The sequence below is a fragment of the Diadema setosum genome, chromosome 21 (assembly GCF_964275005.1).
Source record: "Diadema setosum chromosome 21, eeDiaSeto1, whole genome shotgun sequence".
Lineage (NCBI taxonomy): Eukaryota > Metazoa > Echinodermata > Echinoidea > Diadematoida > Diadematidae > Diadema > Diadema setosum.
Genome location: NC_092705.1, coordinates 7,054,911 through 7,080,710, shown reverse-complemented (window position 1 = coordinate 7,080,710; position 25,800 = coordinate 7,054,911). Strand labels below are relative to the sequence as shown.

The 25,800-nt window shown below is 38.2% G+C and overlaps 1 protein-coding gene across 1 annotated transcript in view; it reads right to left on the bottom strand.

Moving 5' to 3' along the window:
* LOC140244194 (progesterone-induced-blocking factor 1-like) overlaps positions 1-25,800 on the bottom strand; it is a 49,739-nt gene that overhangs the window by 5,495 nt on the left and 18,444 nt on the right. Inside the window, exons 7-13 of the mRNA XM_072323827.1 lie at positions 25,532-25,657; positions 24,234-24,332; positions 22,631-22,796; positions 21,501-21,651; positions 19,614-19,704; positions 6,122-6,224; positions 107-237 (exon numbers count right to left, since the gene is read on the bottom strand). Of these exons, the coding sequence (XP_072179928.1) occupies positions 107-237; positions 6,122-6,224; positions 19,614-19,704; positions 21,501-21,651; positions 22,631-22,796; positions 24,234-24,332; positions 25,532-25,657 (867 nt within the window). The remainder of the gene's footprint in view (positions 1-106; positions 238-6,121; positions 6,225-19,613; positions 19,705-21,500; positions 21,652-22,630; positions 22,797-24,233; positions 24,333-25,531; positions 25,658-25,800) is intronic.

Sequence of the window (25,800 nt, the reverse complement as noted above, 5' to 3'; positions counted from 1 at the left end):
AACTTTCACTGACGTGTTCCACTAATATTGCTGCATTCTCTTAATCCTAATGTATATGAAGGTGGACTTGTCCTTTAAATAATGCCTTTATTATGCAAAAGTATACCTGAGATCTTCAGTAGCTGCTGCTATGTGATCTCGCTGGGAGCTGATCTGCCGGTCTCTCGTCTTGATGCTGTCAATGAGGTAGTTGTACGGCTGCTGGGACTGCTCCAGCAGGTTCGTGGCATTTGACAGCTTCAGAGAAATTGGAGAAAGAGAGCGATCAGAGATAAGATGGAAGAAACATACCTGCATCCAAGTAACACCCATCAAACGAGCAAAGTTCTTTACACAAATTCTGTGGTTTCACATTGTACGAGGCCTAAAAGGGAAACTTTGCACAAAGTCAGGCCACCCTTGAAGAAATTACTTTTCTTTTAACCCTATTCCCACCGGGGGCATTTTGGCCACCCTCCTCAATGTTTCTTGTGAGTATTCCGCAACGCGTGATCCTCTCGCACAACATTTTACAACTTTTTTCTTTCAAGTATCACACAACTTTTGAGACCAAATTTGTCACTCCCAGGCATACCGTTTTGAAGCCACGCCCCTTTGAAAAAAACTTGTCGACCCAAAAATTGCTCAAAAATATGATTTTGTGTACAAATCCAATGTAAATTGTGTTTTTGCAATTAATTCATATAAAAATAAATATTTTTACTTTCAATGGCTGATAATGATTTATTTTAGCCTGATTATGCTTTAAAAAGTTTCTGCGACAAATTTTGACAAAAAACAAAAAGTAAAAAAACAAAGAAATACATAAGAAATTCAATAAACAATAAAATACACAAGAAATAATTATGAAGCCGAAATTTTGCATCAATATTATTGTTGAGGATATTGAAAAGAATATGTTAACCAAAACTTTGAAGTCTTGGAGCTTTATTTTTTTAATTCATAGGCAAAAAATATTTTTGCATAAATTAGCATAAATTAATATAAAATACATAAATTACAATTTGAAAAATCTAACTATACAGTCTTGTAGATTACATTGGCCTCTACTTTAGTGCAAATTTTCGTGAGGATCGCGCGATCCACGACCGAGATCTGAAGGGGGGTTCCCAACTTGAAAGGATGATTCACAGAATTTACCAAAACTTATAAATTCACAACTTTTGAACAGATTGTCCAATTTTCCTCATACTTTCTGCGAGTGTTTCACCAATCTTTCTGCATGGAATTCACATAATACAATGGGGACTCTTTCCTCTTGCAGACCCTAAGGCCCGAATTCACGAAGGTGGTACAAACGAAACCATGGTCTAAACCATGGACAAAAACCATGGAGTGCCGAGTGTCAAACGGAATATTTCGTTATGAAATTATTGGTCATTTCGTCGACAAAATGACTGTTTCGTTCACGAAATTATCATTTCGTGGACGAAATGTTCATTTAGTTACAAAATGTTGTCATTTCTTTACAAAATAATCATTTCATCGACAAAATACTAAATATCTCATGCGACACTTGGCATTCCATGGTTTTTGTCCATGGTTTAAACCATGGTTTCATTTGTACCACCTTCGTGAATTCGGGCCTAAAAGTCTGCAATAAACTTTGCTCTGTAGATTTCCCTCCCCTTACACTGCTACCTCATGGAAAAAGAAACTTCTGACAGTGGATAAAAAATGAAATCACAATGGTTTTTTTATGAATACTAAAGAATTATCAATTGATAAATATCCCACAATGACCTTATTACACTGTCCCAAATTAAGACTGTGAAACATTTGCCTTGGGAACACAAAGTGAAATGTCTACACTTGTCATATGAAACAAAGAAATTTATGCTTCACTAAAAAGCAGTACACAAATGAATAGATTATATTAAATGGGTTAGTCAAGTACCAGTAAGTGATTGGCTAAACACAGTCACGTGATGGAGGTACATTCATTATGTTCGCCCATGGGCGAACATTCGTTTTAATGTTCTCCCATGGGAAAACATTTTCACGTAACAAATGACAGAAGACCTAACAGCTAGCTAGGACCACGCGTGCACAGTGCATTTGGGCCTTGCGCGAGCGAGCGATTGAGTTGTGCTGCTGGTGATGGTGGTGGTTGACGTTGACGTATTTGACGTATTTGATTAACCCATATAATATAACAGATGACGACTTTTGTTGTCGGGAACATGTACCAAACGTTCCATCCTCAGGGTTTGAAATGCTATTTCGGGAGGCTGTAAGTCCCTCGCTTCGTCTCGGGACTTAGAACCTCCCTCAATAGCATTTCAAACCCTTCGGGCGGTATGTTCCCTCCCCCGCCAGTCATCATCTATATAATGTACTACCTATGAATGATATTGACTGTACAATGTTAACTGCTATGCTTCATTTAACACGGTGCTACTTCAGACTTGTGCATTCAAAAAAAGGTGCACACTGCAGTTTGCTAATCTTAAAGGACAAGTTCACCTTCATTAACATAAGGATTGAGAGAATGTAGCAATATTAGTAGAACACGTCATTGAAAGTTTGAGGAAAATCGGACAATCTGTTCAAATGTTATGAATTTTTGAAGTTTTTGTGCAGTCATCGCTGGATGAGAACACTACTGCAGTGTATGATGTCACATGTGTACAACAATATAAGGAAAATATAAAGAGAATTTCACAAAATTTCATCTTTTGAAAAAAGTACACATTCCCTTGACTCGTTACTGACATATGTTATGGGTAATATTCCCATTGCCTTTAGAAAGAGGGAAGTCAAGTGCTCTTTTATTATGTGAAAAAAAGTGAAAACATGTTGAATTTTCTTTACATTTTCTTTATACTGTTGTACTCATATGACATCACGAGCCAGAGTAGTCTCCTCATCCAGCGGTTCCAACACAAAAGTTTTAAAAATTCATAACTTTTGCATCAATTGTCCAATTTTCCTCAAACTTTCATTGATGTGTTCTACTAATATTGCTGCATGCTCTCAATCCTTATGTTAATGAAGGTGGACTTGTCCTTTAAAGTTCCTGCCTAGGAAAGGGAGATGTCTGCACCCTAGTAGCATTTCCAGCACAGTTTGCACTAAGTACTTGGCACTTTATTTCCCTGTCGCTGTATTTGAATATTGCATGAATATGAGTGGTGGCCAAAGGCAGCAGCATGCTCTGGACAAACAGTGATTTGACTAAGACTTTCAGTTATTTTTGTCTGTTGTAAATGTGTTTGTTTGTATGTTTGTTCATTTCAATCTCAGAAGAAGGCTGGATAGCCCATATTCAGCTACGCTAAGCTGGTCTTCCATGGGGTCCAGTTGGATGTGAGGTGGGACCACTTCACTGGCTAATACACGCTACATGCAGGCCAATTGGGGGGGGGGGATGTCCAAGGGTCAATGGTGGGAGGGATCTCCAGACTGAACTTCCAGGGAGTCATGGATTTTGTGATTCTTTTGTAATTTTTTTTTCTCTTTTACCTCTGCCAAGGAGGTTATGTTTTTGGCGGCTTTTGCATGTTTGTTTGTCTGTGTGCAAAATAACTTAGGAAATTGTGAACGAATTTCAATGAAACTTGCAGGAAAAGTTGATAATGGCAAAAGGATCAGATGATTTTATTTTGGTAGTGATCCGGGAATTTTAATGGATTTTTGAGGAATTTTTTTTATTTTTGGCAGGTAGGCTCAATGAACTTTGGCGTTCAAGCTGGAAGTATTTGAGGTTTGCATATATGTGCCTAAACACGTGCTCTGCTTGGGCGAGGCGCCGTGCAACTGGAAGTTGATGATGTAAACAAAAGGCTTCTATATTGGTAAAGTGGGCGATTTTCAGCATGCATGTATGGGTGAAAATGAGCTGCTTGGTGGAGGTCTGCGCTCTCCGAGTGCTTTTCTATTTTTTTTTTCAATAGTTTTGTATCGAGATCCTATCCCCTTAGAGATAAGACCTACCAAGTTTGGTGAATATTCGTCATGAGGCTTTCAAGAAAATGACAATGTAAAAAGTTTATGCACGCCGCATGCCGGACGATGGACGATGAATGATCGCAATAGCTCACTTGAGCCTTTGGCTTCGGTGAGATAAATGAGGAACAGGGGTGGTATTCTGAAATCCTTCCTAGGAAGAAATTTCTTCCTAAGTCAGGATTTTTTCCTAGGTGGTATTCTGAAAATCATGTACTTTGATGCGCGAAATGAGCGTAAGAAAGGGGACATGCCGCGCACACGTGTATTTGACCCTACGTCATAGTAATATGCGATTGTCATTGGTTGGTTCCTTATGATACGGCATTCCGTATTGGCTTAAGAAAGGCTGTGGGCCGGGATAAGGATGGCCCAATTTGCATTAAGAAGTGCCTAGGAAGAAATTTCAGAATACCAATTCTTTCTTTCCTAGGCACTTCCTAAGTTTCTGACTTAGGAAGAAACTTAGGAAGATTTTCAGAATACCACCCCTGGAATGTCACCACGATGTACATGTATGTAGAGGAAGACATAATAATAATAATAATAATAAAGTACATTTATAATGCGCCGTATCTATCATTACTGATACTCTCGGCGCATGAGAACCTGCACAATTCTTCACATGCTGTGTACACATAAACAGTTAAATATTACAACCTTTCATATCATATGGGTATCATATCATATGATAATAATGGGAGTAAAAGTTCAGGAAGTTCAACGTCTGATTAACTTTAACCATAAAGCTAAATACTGCGGGAAGGCAATGCACACAACTTAAGTTCAGTGTACCAGTATGTTTATGTAATAGTGCAACTGCAGTGTACCGTGGTCCTGCTCTGTTATTGGTTTAAAGGACAAGTTCACCTTCATAGACATGTGGGTTGAGTGAATGCAGCAATATTAGTAAAACACATCAGTGAGAGTTTGAGCAAAATCGGACAATCCGTTACAAAGTTATGAATTTTTGAAGTTTCTGCTCACTTCACAGTCACGGCTGGATAAAAAGACTACTATAGCTTGTGATGTCACATGAGTACAACGATATAAAGAAAGAATAAAGAAAAATCAACATATTTCCATTTTTCTCGCATGACAAAAGAACACTCTACTTCTCTCTTTCAGAAGGCAGGGGGAATAATATCACCCCTAACATATGTCAGTAGCAAGTCGAAGAAATGTGCACTTTATTCAAAAAGTTTTGTGAAATTCTCTTTTTATTTTCCTTGTATAGTTGTACGCATGTGCAGCAGTCTCCTCTTCCAGCAGTGACTGCGCAGATACTTAAAATATTCGTAACTTTTGAACAGATTGTCCAATTTTCCTCAAACTTTCACTGATGTGTTCTACTAATGTTGCTGCATTCTCTCAATCCTTATGTATATGAAGGTGGACTTGTCCTTTAAGTAACATTACACTTTCAGGGTTTTACAATGCCATGTCACTTTGTCCATACATTTGTTTGTTTTGTTTTGTTTTTCATATTTTTTTTCTCCAACTAGTAAGGCTACAAACAAGTAAAAATGTACTATCTTCATTCCAGGTCTACATCAGTAAGTTGATATCACTGGCCTTCAGCACACTTTTCTGGTGAACAAAATTAAAGGAAGGGTGCACACACCCATTTTAATTCTTTTCCTTTTATTTCTTTTATTTCAAAAAAATTAAAGGGGGCGTGCGCCTGATTCCCTCTCCCCCCCCCCCCCCCAAGAGATGAAGCAGGATCCCCCAAGTACAGGGGCACTGGGAGTCAGCAGGCCAACTCCACATTTTACCCAACTACATTTCACCTCTCTGCAAAAGGGGACGGGACACAAGCACAAACACACAGATCTGGTTTCAGAAGGACATGCTGACGCATCGACCTGGGGACCTTGCAAGTCTAATTTTATCTTGTAACGTTCGTTGCGAAACTAAATGGGATCCTGCCCGTGCGAGTGCCGTCAATTCGTTTGTGGCGCATTGCAATGGGTGGTTACGCAGATGAGAGCAGCCCTCAGTTATGGATTGGTGATAACACAGCAACGTTTACTGACAATTCACATTTAGCTTCATTGAAAGTGTCTTGATCAATTTTCATGTACATTTTCCTCAGAAAAAAAGAAGAAAAAGAATAGGCAAACAAAACCACATGAAGGGTGAGAGCGACGTGCACCATACATCAATGTACCTCCTCGCACAGCTGCTGTATTTTTGCTTCTCCCTGCCCGATCTCTTTCTTCAAGCTAGTGTTTTGGCGTTCCAGTTCCAGAACTCTCCTTGCCAAGTGAACACTGTCGACAAGAGAATCAACATCATATGAAGGTGAAAGGTCAAATGTACAAAGGTTAGACTGCAAAGACAAAAAAGATCAAAATGTGGATATACAAATGAAAAACAAACAGGAAACTGATAGTATCTGACATTGAATTCATAAAGAAAGAACTACCATAGGACAGTTTGAAATATCAAAGAATTCAGGGAGCTGCTGTGTTGGCTGTGTGGGTATCATTGCCGGAAGTCAATATTCAAAAGTATGTTGCCATGGTTACTACAGGCTGTCAGTTTCTATTTACAGACTTTGTCCTTTTCTGACCAAAATGACAAGAAGCTGAGGAACAGTCATAGTGTGAAAATCACCAGCAGAATCAGACATTATGACAGCTGAAGCATGCAAGTAGATTATTTGTGAGAAAATAAAATGATGTTAAACTAAAATCATCGACACTACTTCTTTTCACACAGTCAGTATCTCACAGGCAGACTCCTTCCCCCCCCCCCCCCCGAGTCATAATGATTAGGCAAATGGGGACAACATACTGTACGAGCTAAAATTTTCGCGTACAGATATTTTCGCGAATTGCTACTAGGAGAACATTTTCACGTGCGACGGTGTTGTTAATTTTGCGGTTGCGAGGTGTAACTGTGCTTATCTGTTCACACGTTGTTATTTTCGCGGTTCAAAGGCGATTTGCAAAATTCGCAAAAATAAAACCACCGCGAAAATTTCAGCTCGTACAGTAGGTAATTGGGTACAATCAAGGGCTTCTGCTCAACCCCCCCCCCCCAACACACACACATGCACAAATCAATATCATACTGAGGGCCAAGACAGTAAAGGTATATCTTTACCATTAGTTCCGTTCAATGATACTGGGTGTAATTTGATACATTAATAGCAAACATGATGGTAGTTCTACACGCATATCATGTACGTCTGTGTCCAGTACCTGTCGCCACCTCAATAATAATGACCCCATCGCCCTTGTTCTGTGTTATCTTTATGGCCCGTTTCACAGTTAGGCGCCTATTTTGTCAACCTAGGTGTCAAAATTTCAAGTTCTCTTCTAGAGATGGAATGTCATGATTTTTTATTCCTAAGAATGTGAATTTAATGGAAAATGTAATGCCTGAGCTTAATTATTATTGCAATATTTGATGCCATGAATGAATCTATTGGAGATGAAGGTAATTTTGCTGAAAGATAGCACTATAATGTCATCGACAGAGCTGACACACTATGTGTCCAACAGGTAATTTGAAACTGTAACATGATTAAGTGATATTTAAACAAACTCAGTGCCGGATTTTGTGTTCTTATTTGGATTTATTGGAAAATTGCACCACTTTGAAGGAAAAATACAGTGTAAAACGGAATATATGAGTTTGAAAAGTTTCTCTTGTTTTACACTTCCTCATTCAGGATGTGTAATATTTCATGGAGATAATACTTCTGTTGGGGCACATACACACACTTAATACTGACATTGTGAGTGTCCATCTTTTTACATTAAAAATTTTAGCTGGAAGATATGGTGGATGTGACAAAAACAGATGTGAACGGACATTTTACACCTTGACCAATAAACAATGGAAATAAGGCAAATGATTACCCAATGAATAGTCAGCACAAGTCAGTTCACACTAAGAAACAAATTGTGTTTCACAAGAAAGTTTTGTTTCCAGCATAAATGACATCAGTATAGTAGCCAACGTGGTGGATGTGACATGTGAACGGAACACCAATTTCCTTGGTATTCTTTTTTTCTACACACTTTGCATATAACAAATGATTATGCATGCAAAACCACCGAGAATACTATATTCTATAAATACAACTCACTACTGATATGGCCTCATTTGCTGTAAAAGTTATGAATGCCTGAAATTCCATGTGGCGGATGTGACGGATTGGAGATGTGAACAGACATTCTCAATCTTTTCAAATTTATACTTGATAGTAATACAGTTGAACCTCTCGTATCCGGACAAGTCGGGACCGGGGCTCATCCGGATAAGGGATTTGGCCGGATACGGGAGACTCAATGCTTTATACATGTACATATACATACACATGTACTGATGTAGCCCATTGTAGTACCACATGTAGTAATGTGTATACCGCAACCTTTTCATTGTTACACTCAGTAACAGACCCCAAAATAGAAGTTCGTGTTTGCAAGAATGAAATCATTTTTTTTTATAAATTCTTGGGATGATTTACCTAAATAATTATTAAGAAATGTACCAAGTATATGTAATTCATGTGTGTTTGTGTAGGAGTTCTCAAGGAGTTGGGAATCCCCCTTTCCTCCCGTAATTCTTAAAAAAAGATAAAAAAAATCACGGCGAGATTGCGTCCGGATAATAGAGAGATCCGGATAAAGGGAGGCTGGATAATAGAGGTTCAACTGTACATGTAGTTCAAACCATTATTGAAATTTTTATCAGCTCACATACACTGTACGATCAAAGTATAAGGTTTGTTTGTTTGGTTTTTTTTGCTGACAACATGTACACTATGTTCAATGGACTCTGAATGTTTTTCAGAGTAAATTGGATCCAACATGGTAAACGTGATGCTAAAATTTAGAACAGAATTCCAAATTTTCATCTTTATCATCAACTGGTAATTGTCAAGCAGTAGGGCCTACTCTGTTTGCAAGAACCACATAGAACAGTCATATTTTTTAGAACACAAATGAGTACTACACACAAGGGTCCACACATTTTCAAGTTACAATGTATGAATGCCTGAAACTCCTTGTGGATGTGACAAAATTAGATGTGAATAGACATTTTTCACCTTCAGTTGATGTGCAATTGTGGCATCCATATTCATTATTAGCCAATCAAATGATACTATAGTGTTTTTTGATAGAGCAATTAACTATGCATTCAAGTTTTTTTGTTTTTTTTTTTCACAGTAAATGATATCTAATGTGGTGGATGTGACATTTTTGTTGTGATCATAATCCCAAATATGCAAAATCTTACTGTAAGTGTTTTCCCAGAGAATTAAAGGGATCGTATAGTTTTGGTTGAGACCTAATTTCAGGTTTCTAAAAATTTTTGGTGAGATAATGAGAAACCTCTTATGAAATATGAAGTATCATGTAATTTTATGAGGAATTCAACGTTTACTTGATGAAAATTGGTTTTGAAATGGCTGAGATATCCAAAAAAGAGCGATTCTAATAAAGTGTGGGACCCACACTTAATTATGATCGCTTTGTTTTACTTTGTTTTTGGATGTTTCAGTCATTCCAAACCCGATTTTCATCAAATGAACTTTGAATTCCTCTTAAAATGGTATGCTCTGAACTATATCATAAGTGTTTCTTGGTATCTTGCAAAAAGTTAAAAGCCCAATTCTCATCTCCACCAATACTGTACCATCCCTTTAAAAACAAAAGGTAGGCCTACAGGTACTGGAGTCTTAATCTTACTTTAAGGTTATTGTCCCACCTATAGTTTCTGCCTGTGATGAACCTATGTAGAAGTGAAAAATTAGTATGGACCAATCCTATTTATAATCCTATTTAGATAAAATGCAGATTAAAAATTGTATGTGGTCATGGTCCTGTTTTTCATTACATGCATTGGAAATCTATAGTACAGGCAAAAGTTACACTAACACTCCCATACATCACCTACAAGGATTCCCCAAAGAAACTTTGTCATGTCGGGTAAAAATCACATTTCTTATTTGCCTTAGTTTGTGAACATGTGAACTCACATGATAACCTTTCATACTTATTGACAAACTGAAATACAACTGTGTTCTGAAAAAAAGAAACATTTTCTCCTCCTTCATAGTATGCCACCCTTCAACCTCTTCTACGTCATCACCAAGATGAGCCATTCTTTGCTAAAGACTGTTCATTTTTTGTTAATGTTTTTGATAACAAGTCTAATTTCATTTTTTGGCTTTATGACTAGTATTTCATTTTTAGATGAAAAAAGAACAAACAAAACATAGGTATAAGGAATTTGTGCCTTTCGGAATAACAAATCTTTGGAATGGGGTGTTCATCACCTAATTAAACTGCTAGAATGCCCATGATTTTTTATTAGGGCTACTACTACAAACACTGAATAATCAGTGCGTATTGTTCATTGATGAAGGGCAATTTATCACTCAGTTTTAGTTAAAAACAACTTTGACATAAGAATTCATTTATTTGAATACCAGGAATACATGCATATAATACACAATGAATATCCGCTGCTATACAGGATTATGTGTACATAGAAACAGCACTGGCTGTAGGATGGAAGCTTGGCAGTCAAATGGATACAACACCTGTCTGGTAATCAGGAGATTGTTGGTTCAAATCCAGCTTGAGTAATTTGTAAAATGTCTATATTATATGATTTTTTTTTTTAATCATGGCTACTACTCATTTCAAAGAGCCATTTGCAGCTGTGATGAAATGCAAGTCCATGCAAGAATTCCTTTCTTTTAAATGAAGGCAGTGGAAGACGGGGTTGAATTGACGGACCCCTTCTTTTAAATGGACCCACCCCATTATCTTTGTGAATCACCTGCACTGTACCTTCACTGTAAACATCAGTACTGCCCAATTTTCCTGTGAAATAAAGGGAGTTTCTAGCAAAATATAAGAAAAATTGCAGTGTTTACAGTGGCAAACACAAAATGAAGGGTACCATATACAATTTATAGTCTCTATATTACCGTAATATGACTTTTTAAAATGATTTGATAAGTTCTGACTTCTTGCAGTTGTGTTATCAAGCATGAATATGTTAAGTGTTATGTGTGAATTTTCCTCTGTTTCAGCAGGGGGCCCCGGGCATGCAGTATTTCCCAAAAGTTGTTTCCTTCTTGGTCATGTGCGAATACCAATTATTTCTCTCCCTCCCCCCCCCCCCCAAAAAAAAAGGCACTTGACTAAATCATCACTTCTTTTACCAAAATTTCTTTTAATCATGCAAACACAGATCTGATTGTTTCATTACAAACTGATAGTATGGACCTTGAACACAAAATTAATCTGATCTCCAATAAGGGTTATATGCCACAGCGGTCCAGTTTGCCCATGCACCTGCATTTGTTTAATACCTGACCCCCCCCCCCCCCCAAAAAAAAAAAAAAATAAATAAAAAAAAAATAAAAAAATAAAAAAATAAAAAATAAAAAATAAAAAAATGAACCTACCCCCCCCCCCAAAAAAAAAAAAAAAAAAAAAAGCAGCATTTTTCAGGAAAAGTAAGGAATTCTGAAGAAAGTTACTAGGGGCCTCTTTTGCTTCAACCAGACCCTATCCTGTGTTACTACAGAAAAATCTTGAGACATACTTGTATACAACTGTACTTATTGCAGAGATGGGATTAGCCAAGTTAGGAGATCAGTTTTAACCCACTTTTCCTTACCTGTTGCTATTTAGGATTAGAACCAGTAATAACTGTCGGGCAGAAGCTATGGACTGAGCCTGTCTAGTCAATATAGTAAATTAGGAGATAGTTGGCTGGAATCTAACCCAAGTTGAATGCCCATGATTATTGTCATGGCTACTACTTGTAAAACACTGCATAACCAGTGTTTGTAATATGTTGGAGGCTAATTGTTCGATCAGTTGCAGTAAAATAAGTTACAAACCATTTTTTTTTTCACCACTCATTCTTAGTTAACCATTCCAATGGTTGCGGATCATTTCACACTGTTCAAGTCTTGTTGCAGGGTAGAGCATTAGGGAACTAATGCTGAAAACTGCTTCGCATTTGGGAGATAGACTCTGTGTCCGTTCACACCAAAAAATGTCACATCCACCATATATTTAATCATTATCAAACATATTAAATACATGGTACAGGAAAGGTTTAATCACTGTAATTAAATAACATTCATATTCTTTTGCCTGTATTAGATGAATCATCTGGAAAATTGATTAAAATATGTAGAACTTCAGCTTTCACAGGTACAGTGACAAGATCATGCTACATTCTCACTGTGAATAAGTATTTCAATGTAAAATTAAGGTGAATATAATGTAACAGTGGGTGTCTGATATCTAGATATCTTGGTAATGACATATTTCACAAAATCTAAACATATTTTGTTCCAAAAAAATAAGTTGTCCCAAGATTTTACCTAATACTCATTGAAATGTCTGTTCACATCTAAAAATGTCACATCCACCAGGGCATTTCAAGCATTTTCAAAGTTTTTCAAATTTTTAGTTTCATAGTAATGTCAATATCAATGGCATTTGTAAGCTTAGTACAGAGTCTAACATGTCTGAAGATTCGCAGTCAATCAGGTCAGTATTTACTGAGATTTACACCAAAATGTGTTTCTGACAAGAAAGGCTGGTGGATGTGACATGTGTGAACGGACACCATGTTATGTGGCATAAAGAAAGAATTTGAATTTCAAATGCTGAATTGTTTTGGAGGGATAGGCACCCAACTGTGTATTATTGATTTATGCAAAAAAATTAGAAATAAGCTAAACCATTAAAGAATTATAGCTATATAAAATTTTGGTGGATGTGACATAAATGTGAACAGACATCTAATTTTTGTTTTCATATTACTGTCATTTCATCAAATGGAACTGAAGCACAAACAAACTTTCTACAGTTACTCATACAAAGCTATACTTCACTCTTACATTATTTTCCTGAGACTTGCCTTTGTTTTTTTACTTACACAACCCATACAAGCAGATGCTTAAATGTGAACGGACAATGTCACATCCACCAAGAGAATTTTGGGGTGGAAAAAAAAAAAAGAAACAAAAAGGAGTTGAAACTTTTTGACTCTGATATGATTCATTATGGCCACTCATTCACCACAAATAAATGTGTTCAGTTACATTGTAACTCAAAGCCAGATATGTTATAGAATGGCAAAGTTTGCAAAAAAGGGATGTTTGCCAGGTTGACACCCAGCAGGTAAGATTTGGGCACATCTTGCCTTACAGTGCACAAATGCTTTGGAGTTGCACTTTCGTTATGCTATGGGAGGTCAATCGGGTCAGTATTTACTGACCTGATTGACAACGTTTGTTGTCGTTTGACGCATAGCAAAATGTTTTGCTATGCATCTAACATATGCATAGCAAAACACTTCATGAATCTGCTCTTATTCTGTGTAGTAGACTGAAAACTGAAAAAAATGAAAAGTGGCGCCTAACCATGAAACCGGCCCTATCGACAACGAGATGTTTATTTCCCCCCAGATATCTCCTAATAAAAGTCAATGGCCATGCCATGGATCTTGACATCTGATCTGCTAACAGAAATAAACACATTTGTGACAGTGACAATTTAAAAAAAAAAAAAAAAAGATTGTTATGTCCACAGCACAATTTTTACATGTTCTTTTTTGTTTTTGTTTTTGTCTGCATTACTTATTTCCTCTGTAAGTGGAATGTGGCAAGGACAACAATGTGTAGATCAGTGATGTACCACATTCACAAATACAACAATGTACCACTCTGCCCCTTGTACAATCAGAGTACAATTTCCCTCCTTTTTCAAATAGACTTTCATTAATAAAGGACAATAAACAGAAAAAACTGGACATAACATGAGACAAGAGACCCGGGGATCATGCGCTCACCTGAGTATCGCAATTTCACCTTCCATGCATTCTTGCACACTCTTACCTGAGAACATTGGAAAATTTGTAGGTCTGCATAATATATGGATCCCCTCCCCCCCCCCCCCCCAACTCCAGGGTGGGGGGGGGGGGGGGGGCAGGCAGCCCTGGTAAAGTCATCAATGTACAAACTCATGGTATTAACTTTGCTTTATCATTTCTGGTTCTAGAGTAGAAGATTTTAAATATTTCTTAATGTGGGGGGGGGGGGGGTGGGTCCCCTAGGGGCCCCCAAGAGGGACATGGTGTCCATTTGAAGGAATTGAGATTCTATCCCCCTAGGGATGCTACATTGTACCTGCTAAGTTTGGTCAAAATTCATCATGAGGTTTTCAAGAAGAAGATGAACATGTACTACTCAGGCCCCATTACAACTGTAGGACTTCTCCCCATCCCCTCTCCAGGGTCCCAAGGGGGGGGTTGGGGGGCACCCTGATTCCGCCAATCCCATGAACAAACTTGAAACTACAGTCATCAATGTACTAACTCATAGTATTATCTAAGCCCTATCACTTCTGGTTCTAGATAGGATTTTTAAAGATTCCTTAATCTAAGGGGGTTTGAGCCCCCCTGGGGGCCCCCAGGTGGGCCATGGTGCCCATTTGAACAAATTGAGATCCTATCCCCCAAGGGATGCTACCTACTAAGTTTGGTGAAAATCAGACATGGGGATCTCAAAGTGAAGATGAAAATGTACAATTTAGGCTCCATTAGGACCCCTCCCCACCCCTCTCCCCTGGGTCCCAAGGGGGGGGGGGGCACCTCTGATTCCCTCATGAACAAACTTGAAACTACAGTCATCAATGTACTAACTCATAGTATTAATTAAGCCCTATCACTTGTGGTTCTAGAGAAGAAGATTTTTAAAGATTCCTTAATTTTAGGGTGTTTGGGCCCCCCTGGGGGCCCCCAGGTGGGCCATGGTACCCATTTGAAAAAAATTGAAATCCTATCCCCCTAGGGATGCTACCTGCCAAGTTTGGTGAAAATCGGTCATGGGGTTCTCAAGAAGAAGATGAAAATGTAAAAAGTTTACACACGACAAACGACGCACGCCGGATGCCAGACGAAGAGTGATCGCAATAGCTCACTTGAGCCTTCGGCTCAGGTGAGCTAAAAATTATTGGATTGGACAGTCATGCGTTGTTACGACACTGCAATATTGGAAGTAATCTCGAGGCAAATGAGATTTACTGATGCCATCACTTCACGAGTTTTTTGACCATCACACAAACTAAAATCTCCTCTCAGTTTAGATGAAATAAAAGTAAAATCTTGTCTCCATTGCATTGATTCTTTAGACAACTTAAAGGGAAGGTAAACCCAAAAAGCAATGTGGATTGAGTGAAAGCAGCAACATTAGTAGAACACATCAGTGAAAGTTTGAGGAATATCGGACAATCGATGCAAAAGTTATGAATTTTTAAAATTTTGGTGTTGAAACCGCTGGATGAGGAGACTACTAGAGGATATGACGTATGAGTGGACAACAATACAAGGAAAATATAAAGGAAATTCAACAAAAATTCAATTTTCTAGAATTATGAAAGAGCAATGGACCAACCTCTTTCAGAAAGCAGGGGGAATAATTGCTACCCCTAACATATGTCAATATCAAGTTGATGGAATTTGTAATTTTCATGAAAAATCGATTTTTGTAGAATTTTCTTTATATTTTCTTGGTATTGTTGTCCACTCATACGTCATAACCTCTAGTAGTCTCCTCGTCCAGCGGTTCCAACACCAAAACTTTAAAAATTCATAACTTTTGCATCGATTGTCCGATTTTCTTCAAACTTTCACTGATGTGTTCTACTAATGTTGCTGCTTTCACTCAATCCACATTGCTCTTGGGGTTTATCTTCCCTTTAATACCGATGACTTTACAGCAGACAGCTTTATTTCCTGAACCATATCCCCAAAGTATGATTTGTATTGTGTTGTATATTTATAAACAAACCCTGGAGAAATCGTGGAAGTGATAATAAAAACCCCCTATTCTTATTTGCGTTTGTGGATGCAGCCAATACCACTGCTACATGCTTTAAAAATATTGCTGTAACCCTTTTCTGTGTCTGACTTTGATGAATGTTTCATTATTCTGTTATTCAGCTTCAATACGAGGTCCAATTTCCTTTTCTCACTGCAGGTTTTCACAACCATGCCATGTATACTTATATATTTTATATACAGTTGAACCTCTCGTATCCGGACAAGTCGGGACCAGGGCTCATCCGGATAAGGGATTTGGCCGGATACGGGAGACTCAATGCTTTATACATGTACATATACATACACATGTACTGATGTAGCCCATTGTAGTACAACATGTAGTAATGTGTATACTGCAACCTTTTCATTGTTACACTCAGTAAGAGACCCCAAAATAGAGGTTCGTGTTTGCAAGAATGAAATCATTTTCTTTTATAAATTCTTGGAATGATTTACCTAAATAATTATTAAGAAATGTATCAAGTAGATCTTGAAAATAAACCGTACTCGGCAAAGTCGACTGTAGGTCGCCACTGTTAGATTGAGTTGGGAATCCTCCTTTCCTCCCGTAATCATTAAAAAGAATCACGGCGAGATTGCGTCCGTATAATAGAGAGATCCGGATAAAGGGAGGCCGGATAAGAGAGGTTCAACTGTACTTATAAACTTATATACTTTATATTACTTATATACTTATACTTATGATATATATATATATATATATATATATATATATATATATATATATATATATATATATATATATATATATATATATATATATATATATATATATATATATATATATATATATACATATATATATACATATATATATATATACATGTATATATATACATATATATATATATATATATATATATATATATGTTCATACTTCTAGTATACTGTACACAACAGACAAATTCTTCCAGTATACTGGCTATTGGTTTCACTGGGATTGTGCCCTGCTTCATTAAAAAAAACAACAACAAATGTTAAATACAAGAGACCCGGGGGTCACACGCTCACCAGAGTATCGCAAGTTCACCTTCCATGCATTCTTGCAGACTCTCACCTGAAAACATTGGAAACTTGGGGCGGGGGATGTAACTTTGAGAGCTGGGGGCATGGTGTCCATTTGCATATTCCATCACACTGGTAAAAATACCTGCCAAGTACACTGTACTTTATAGAATGTTGGACTATCATACCTGCCAACATTTCAAGATGAAATATCTTACTTGTGGATTGCAAAAATCTTATTTTATATGCAAACTGAAGTTAAAAATCTCACTTTCAGTCAAATGTTCAGAAAATACACATGGAAGGTATATCTAAATATTCTTTTAAAATCTTATTTCTCTGACAGAAAATCTTATTTTGCTATTTTTAATGTAAAAAATCTTACTGAATCTGATAAAATCTTATTAGTTGGCAAGTATGGACTATGCAGTTTGGAAAAAAAAAGACTTAGAGCTCTATCACTTCTGATTCTAGAGAAGAATATTATTGAATATTCCTTAATTTAGGAGGTTTGGGCCCCCTGGGTCCCCCTGGGTCCCCCTGGGTTCCCCAAGGAAAGATCCTATACCCCTATGAATGCCAGTTGTCAAGTTTGGTAAAAATTCATTGTCTTTTTCAGCAAGGAAATGAAAATGCTGGGGGGGGGGGGGAATTGCTCCCCTTCCCTCCCCCCTAGTGGCCCCCAAGGGGAGCATGGTGCCCTGTTGAATAAATTCAGATCTTAACCCCTGGCATGCTACCTGCCAAGTTTGGTGAATATTCATCAAGGGGTTTTCAAGAAGAATATGAACATGTACAATTTAAGTCCCCATTTGGACTCATCCTACCCCACTCCCCTGGGTCCCAAGAGAGGGGGGGGGGCACCCCTGATTCTGCCATGAACAAACTTGAAACAACAGTCATCAATATACTGACTCATTGTATTAACTTAGATCAATCACTTCTGGTTCTAAAAGAAAATCTTTAAAGATTCCTTACTGGGGGTGGGTTGGGCCCCCCTTGGCCCCCCCCCCCCCCCCCTCCCCCCGCCCAGGTGGGGCGCCATAAAAACTTATTACATGTCTTGTTTACCTTTGGGAGCAGTGATTTAAAAATTTTTCAAGATATCATATTTGATGCATATGTGTAGGTCTGTTGCATCACAAAACACCCTACCATATAAAATTTTTGCAATAAAGCCTAAAATATATGGAGATATCAGTATATTTCTCATTAAATCATAACTGTAGATGGTTTAGTCTGGAAACATTTTTATTATAACCATTATTCATACTTTGTGTATCTAACAATACTTCACATCGATTATACAGATTCAAATTTTTACAGTGGTTATTTCTAGATCCCTAACTCACATTTTAGAACTATTTTAAAGCACTAATGCTGGGTTTTTGTTTCTTCTGCAAATGGTAAATTATGCCTTTAACATCGGGCTCTAAAAGTTCGTTGACCCCTGCCTGTGACTTTTGACCTTGTGGTGACCAACCACTCCCCAAGGGGCATCTACCATCCAAGTTTGGTCACAAACGGACCTATGGATCAAAAGTTATGACCCATAATAGAAACGCGCCATAAAAACTTAACATTGGGCTCTAAAAGTTTGTTGACCCATGCTTGTGACCATTGACCTTGTGGTGACCAACCACTCCCCAAGGGACATCTACCATCCAAGTTTGGTCACAAATGGAGTTATGGATCAAATGTTATGACCCATAATAGAAACACACCATAAAAACTTAACATTGTGCCCTAAAGTTCATTGACCCCTGCCTGTGAGCTTTGACCTTGAGGTGACCTTCATATATGGTAAAATGTGAAACTTTGTATGACCCCTCTTCCCTCGAAGTTTGATTGCAATTGAAGCCCAGAGTAAAGAGTTATTGAAGTTTTTGTAGCGTCAAGGACAGACGGACGGACAGACGCCGCAGGCGATCCCTTTGTCTCCCCTCACCTCCGGTGGGCTCGACAAAAATGGAGCACAGATTTGGATGAAACTTGCAGGAAAGGTTGAGAATGACACGAGGAACAGATGATTAAATTTTGGTAGTGATACAGAAATTTTAATGGATTTTACGAAGGATTTGACTTTCGATATTTTGGCAGGTAGGGTCAATGAAGTTGGGAGTTCAAGCTGCACATTTTTGAGGTTTTCATAAGTGCTCTAGTTTCTGCTAGGGCGAGGCGCGCCACATAGCTGAGGGTTTATGATGTAACAAAGGCTTCTATATTGGGAAATCGGGCGATTTTTCAGCATGCATATCGTCGGTGGGGCGACAAGACCTCGTATCTACAAAATGTCAAATGTTCAGGAGAGCCAAAAAACATGGCGGCCAAAGCACTGTAACGAATGGGACAGCACTTCCTTTGACGTGCCATGGTGGCTTCATTTTTTGAACAATAGTTATAATAACAATGCTTGCAGACTAAACCGTCTACAGTTACGGTTTATTGAGAAAAATACTGATATATCCTTATATTTTAGGATTTATTGCAAAAATTTTATATCTTAGGATGTTTTGTGATACTACAGATGTACATATATGCATCAAAGGTGATATCTTGAAAAATTCTTAAATCACTGTTCCCAAAGGTAAACTGAACCTTTAAACGTATTATCTGGATTTTTGCATTTCACCTGTTCTGCGCACGAAAAACTGCAAATTTTTGCCTACAAATAATCTTCAGTAGTGAAGGGCACCACCAGAGAAGAAGATGTTATAAGGGAGAAAAAGCAGAGTACTACACGTTTTGTTACACACCTGTGCTGAAGTCGTCTCTTGGCCGTAGATGGGACATTAGCACCATAGCCATAGGAGAACAGGACCTTCTTCGCCTCCTCAGCATCATCATCTTTGGTAAGATATGACATAACTTACTTCAGTTCATGGTTGAGCAGAAAGTTTTTTTTTTTCTTTGATTTCAAATGACGTCATTTATTTGGCATTTTTCAAAGCATGAGACAATATATGAATAGATTAATCAATCAGACTCACATAAAAAATAAACCAAAACAAAACAAAACATTTCCATGCTATTCACAAAAAAAAACTAGAAATGTCGCTACGGCGACTGGTGTATGCCTCCGCCATAATACATGGTTCTCCTAATAGGTCTATAGTACAATGTCTTGACAATGTGTGATGACAGTTTCACACAATTGGCAAAATATTAAAATGACAGGTTTGCCACAAATGTGCTGAATGTTCACTTTCCTAGAACTAGGTTCAATTGGATGAATGATTAAAACGTCAGAGTGCAGGTATTTGGGGGAACTGATGATTTTCACTTGACTTTTGACCCTTTTACAAGTTTATGCATTGAGTAATTTTCAAGGTATTGAGAAAAAGTATAATTTCAGTATCAAATGGTAAAATAGTATTATCGAAACCTGGCCTTTGACCTTTGACCCCACAGTTCCAAAGAGAATCACTGTTAGGTAGAACATATGCATAAATATGTAAGTTTCATGACAATACCTTGAGTTATTTTTGAGATATGGAGGAAAAAGTGCAATTTAGCACTTTCACTTGACCTTTGACCTTTTGGCAAGAAACTTCCCACAGAATATATATTGGGTTATACATGCATACATGAAGTTTAAAAAAAAATCCTTCAGGCATTGCATAAATATAAGGAAAGTAGTTATATTTTGAGGAGTTGACCTTGACCTTTGACCCCTGAAATTTGACCCATGACCCCCAACTTCCCTAGATAATCACTGCCCATCGGTACAAGCATATTTACTAAGTTCCATGAAGATACCTTGAACCATTTGCGAGATATGGAGAAAAACATGAAATTTCAAATTTTTTTTTCACAAAATAACCTGTGACCTTTGACCTTTGACCCTGTGACCCTAAAATCCACACAAAGTATCATCCCCCAAGGATATACCCTCATACCAAGTTTGATGCAAAACCACCACGCGGTTCTTGAGATATCGACAAAAACAAAACGGGACGGACGGATGTACGGACGGACGGACGACCCGAAAACATAATGCCTCCGGCCACTTCGTTGGCGGAGGCATAAAAACTATCAACAGGAACGTAATCCCATTGATGCATAATGGGCTAACAAAGAGGCTGTCTCTAACAATAAGCATATTGTGTGAGGTGTACCCAACCTAGAGAATAAACAAAAAAGTGTAAGTATAGTATACAAAGCATAAAGTTGGTGATTGTGCACGTGCTCTACAGACTGAACTACTGCCAATTAATGTGTTGGCTCAGTAAGTACAGCGGCTGCCTCACAATCGGGAGGTCGTGGGTTCGAACCCCGGCCGCGTCATACCAAAAGACGTTAAAAGATGGGAGTTGCTGCTACCTTGTTTGCCGTTCAACAGTTGAAAAGGTTAGAGCAACGTCGATCTGGCGCTGCTCAAAAAAGAATTTCCATTTTCGGACAATAAAATTTGGAGTTTGGAGTTTGGAGTTAATAATTCCTCAAATTCAAACAATTCTCATCAAAAATTCATGTTGCATTTACCTCTCTTGACACTCGTTTTAAACCTACAGCATAGACTTGCTAAAATTGCTTGTCCACACACAAAAAAACAACCAGTGGCCTCCTAGTCACATTCTATTGTCTCTATGGAGGAGTGAAACATTTATAATGAACGGATTGACACTTCCCCGACAGCTTACATTCAGCCGCCTGCATGACGACATCGTCGAGTTCTTTCTCCAGACGCTCGTAGGTGTCGAGCTTCGTCCTCAGCTCCGACACCTGTGCCTCGAGCTCGGCCGCCCGTCTCTCAGAGGTCGACTGGAGGGCGTAGTACTCCTTGGTGACCACCTGGAAGAAGAAAGAAAAAGAGAAATGTTCTCACAAAAAGTCAGATCATTGTGGAAAAGGATTGTGATGCATGCACCACCAGAGTTGGTGTGTACACACATTATCCTTATAGTGAGGGTGTATGTGTTTGTGCCTGTCTGGCGACATTGTGTACCGACAATGTCAGAAAGGATATTTTTACGCATTTGATTGACAAATCAGCCCATGATTTCTTTTATCATGGGTTCTACTGAAACACTGATCAACTCAGTGCTTATTTACATTGATGCACAACAATTTGTCAATCAGTTGCATAAAAACCTCTCGAGGGAAGAATTTCATGAATTTGAATAATTGCGCAGTACCCGCTGCATGCTTTAAGGATTACTTTGTAGAACCAACACTTGCTGTCGGGCGGGATCTCAGTGGTCTAGTGGAGATGACGCCAGTCCGGAGATCAGGAGGTCGTAGGTTTGAAACCTGCTCAAGTATGAATGCCCATGATTTCTGTTATCATGGCTACTACTAAAACACCGATCAACTCAGTGCTTATTTACGTCAATGTAGGGCAATTTGTCAATCAGCTGCATAAAAACCTCTCGACGGAAGAATTTCATGAATTTGAATAGGATATATTTAATTTGCTGCAAAAACGAATGGCTCTGTACATTTCATTTCTGAATTTGATCATAAATTAACTTTTTTCGTTGGCTGTGTGCTTTTGAAAATCTGCTTGATTTTGCACTGCTTAATATCTTTTTTTGGTAACGAAACGATATTGAGTGACTGTGCATTTCTACAGCCAAAACGACAAGTGTGTACTGATATTATCATCCGGCTCAAGGAATTCAGAAAAAACAAAAACTCTGTGATGACCAAAGCCAATGTGCACACACAAGATACCATGAGAAGGGAAAAAGAGCCATCTTGTGGATTGGGCTTCCAACTCAGACGGAGACCAGGGCATTCCAACCGCCGAAAAAATCTCTCGGACAATTACCTCAATTTTCTTTTGCAGCTTGTTGCTGTCCACCTGCGCCTGCTTCAAAGTCTGCAGCGTTTCCTCCTGGATCATGCCCGCCCTTTCGGCCTCGAAGCTCTTCAGCCGCACCTCGCCGCTCAACTCCGTCACTCTGGCATCTGAGGAGGCCTGCAGCTCTCGATATCTGCGATATTGTGAGAAAAAAAAATCCACAAATTTAAACGACAACTTTACACAATGAGTTCATGGATTTGGGTCATACATACATGTATGGTATTGTCAAACAAATATACAAAAGTAACATGAGTTAATCATACATTAATACAGGTTATACTTATGGGGTAATTATCAAATTGGAGATGACAAATTAAGAACCTCATAAATAACCTTCTCCTAAATGTTGTGTTATTGTCACACATAATTTTTGACAAGAAGCACAAACTATAAGGGACTGTACAGTACTGGTTGAGGTGGGGATTCATGTTTTGAACATTCCTAAGTGAGATAATGAAAAGCCTCTTGTGAAATATGAAAGAGCATGTAATTTTAAGGATTCAACGTTTATTTGATGAAAATTGGTTTTCAAATGGCTGAGATATCCAAAAAAGTGCTAATAATAAAAGGCGACATGCCACAACTTTATTAGGATCTCTTTGTTTCACCTTGTTTTTGGATAACTCAGCCTTTTCAAAACCGATTTCCATCGAATAAACATTTGATACCCCTTAGAACTGCATGCTCTTTGACATCTCATAGAGTGGTTTCTGAATATCTCGCAAAACATGAAAAGCTAAATCCTCACCTCGACCAGAACTGTACACACCCTTTAACATATCTTTGAGATATGCATGGTAAAAGAAAAAATATTATATATTCTCATAGCAAAACTGATACTGTAATGAAAGCATTACTTGTGTAGACCGACAATTATGGTAGAGACAAGCCAGGATACAAAAGGATGTGTGATGACCTGCATGGGTTAACAGGCTCACTTCACACCATACAAGGGTCTGGGCAGATGTGAGCTAACCATCGCAGGGCTTCGTTCAGATCTGGCAAGTGGATGGGGAAGGCGGCTGCCAGACGCAGGTGATCTGTGTTTTGCATTTCATGCCCAGTGTCTTCACAATCCATACACAAAAGCTACACAAGTGAGTATCAAATTATTCCCAACAGAATTAGAATGTCATGGAGTACTGATGCGCAGTGAAAACAATGAAGTGTAGCTAATAATATGGCAATGAATATCTGTTTGCTGTTTGTTTGTTTGTTTGTTTGTTTGTTTGTGTGTTTTTGTTTTTGTTTGTTTGTTTTTGACCATTTGTTGCCACCCTCCTCTTTGTATCTTACTGCATCTGGCACACTACCCAATAATGTATTTTACCAAGACACCTGCAGAACCAAATGGTATGAGGTTGATACCACAGTATGTTAACCTTTCAATTAATACAGTAACATATATCCTGTTCACTGAGGCTAATATACATCTAATGTAATTAGTATGCAGAAGATCACATAGTACAACCTATATTTGCGGACCTTCCATCATGTATTAGATATACAAAAAAGAAAAGCTAAATAACAAAACAATACAGAGTATAGAGGGAAAGGTGTTACTCACTTGGTAAAGAGTTCCTCATACTTGGATTTTACTTCTTTTTCTGAGGCCAGGACTCTCTCCTTCTCTAGGAGTGCATTGTCTCGGGATTCCCGCAAACTCCTGTGAAAGGGAAAAATGAATAGATTGGAGGAAAGAAGGAAAGACATGAATACTTGCCATGGAAGAGAAACTAGAAATCTTTGTAAGATTAAGATTACTTCCAAATAACATTACAAGGCTCCCTTTGTTCCCAGTGGCATCTGCACTGTTTCATTCATATGCCCATTTCTCATTGGGAGATATAGCGACACTAAAAACTTGTCACTGTTTGACTTTTCCATTGACACTGCAACAAAGGATCACCAAGTCTTGGCAGTGAAGAAATGACATGCTGTCACCATAGTGGGCAAAAGTGAGTGGCTAAACAATCTTCTACAACCAACTATGACTGTGATTTGGACAATATTCTGGTGGGCTTGCTGCACACTTTTTCTGCGATGAGTTTTCACAATTCCAGAACATGAGAGAAAATTTACAGTGAATTTAGAATAAACACACACACATGTATGCAATTTTTCTGGCGATATATATATATAGTCTGGTGAACACTTTGGGTAAAATATTTGGACCGTTTTCTATCAAAACAGAATGAAAATGTTCCACATGTCAGGAATTATGGGAGGAGGGGGTAAATGATAAATTTGCCTCCCCCCCCCCATTTTTTTTTTTTTTTTTTGGGGGGGGGGCAATTGTACTCTCCCTGTTTTTATTTTTATTTTCTTGATATCACTGTCCTTACAGGGTTCATACTCTCTCTCATGAATTGAATTCCATGACTTTCCATGACGTTTTAGCCAGAATTCCATGACCTTTCCATGACTTTTATACAATTTTTTTTTTTACTTATTAGACTGAAAATTTGATCTCAAATCAAAGCAAAGCAAAGGGGGTACCTACACATCTCACACAAACAACAGACAAACTTAAACTTTTATAATTTTTGCAATTCCATGACTTTCCATGACTTTCTGATGAAAATATCAGTTTTTCATGACTTTCAAGGCCTGGAAAAAGACTTAGCCAAATTCCATGACTTTCCAGGTTTGCCATGACCCGTATAAACCCTGCCTTAATAACGACAAAGTGCAGTAGTCTTCTTATCAAGCAATGATGGCACGAAAACTTTAAGAATTTGTAACTTTTGAATACATTGTCTTGTTTTCCTCAAACTTTCAGTGATGTGTTCTACTAATATTGCTGCTTTTACTCAACTTATATCAGGGCTCAGGAATTCTTCAATAGATTAATAATGTGCTCACCTGTTCTCCCTCTCAAATGTGTCCCTCATAGTGCTCTTGAGCTTGTCAATCTCCGCCTCCGTTCTCAGGCGAATCGACTCCAGCTCGTCACGCAGCTTGTTCTCGTACTCTGACTTGTAGCGATCCCTAGACAAGAAAATGCACCGGTAGGTGAGTTCCCCATTCTATCAGAGAATGTATGTGGTGTCCAAAAGACTACCCAGCAGTCACGCCCTTAATCCACCTTGCCTTTCTACTCTGCCTTGAAATCATCACTTAAGCAAGACAAA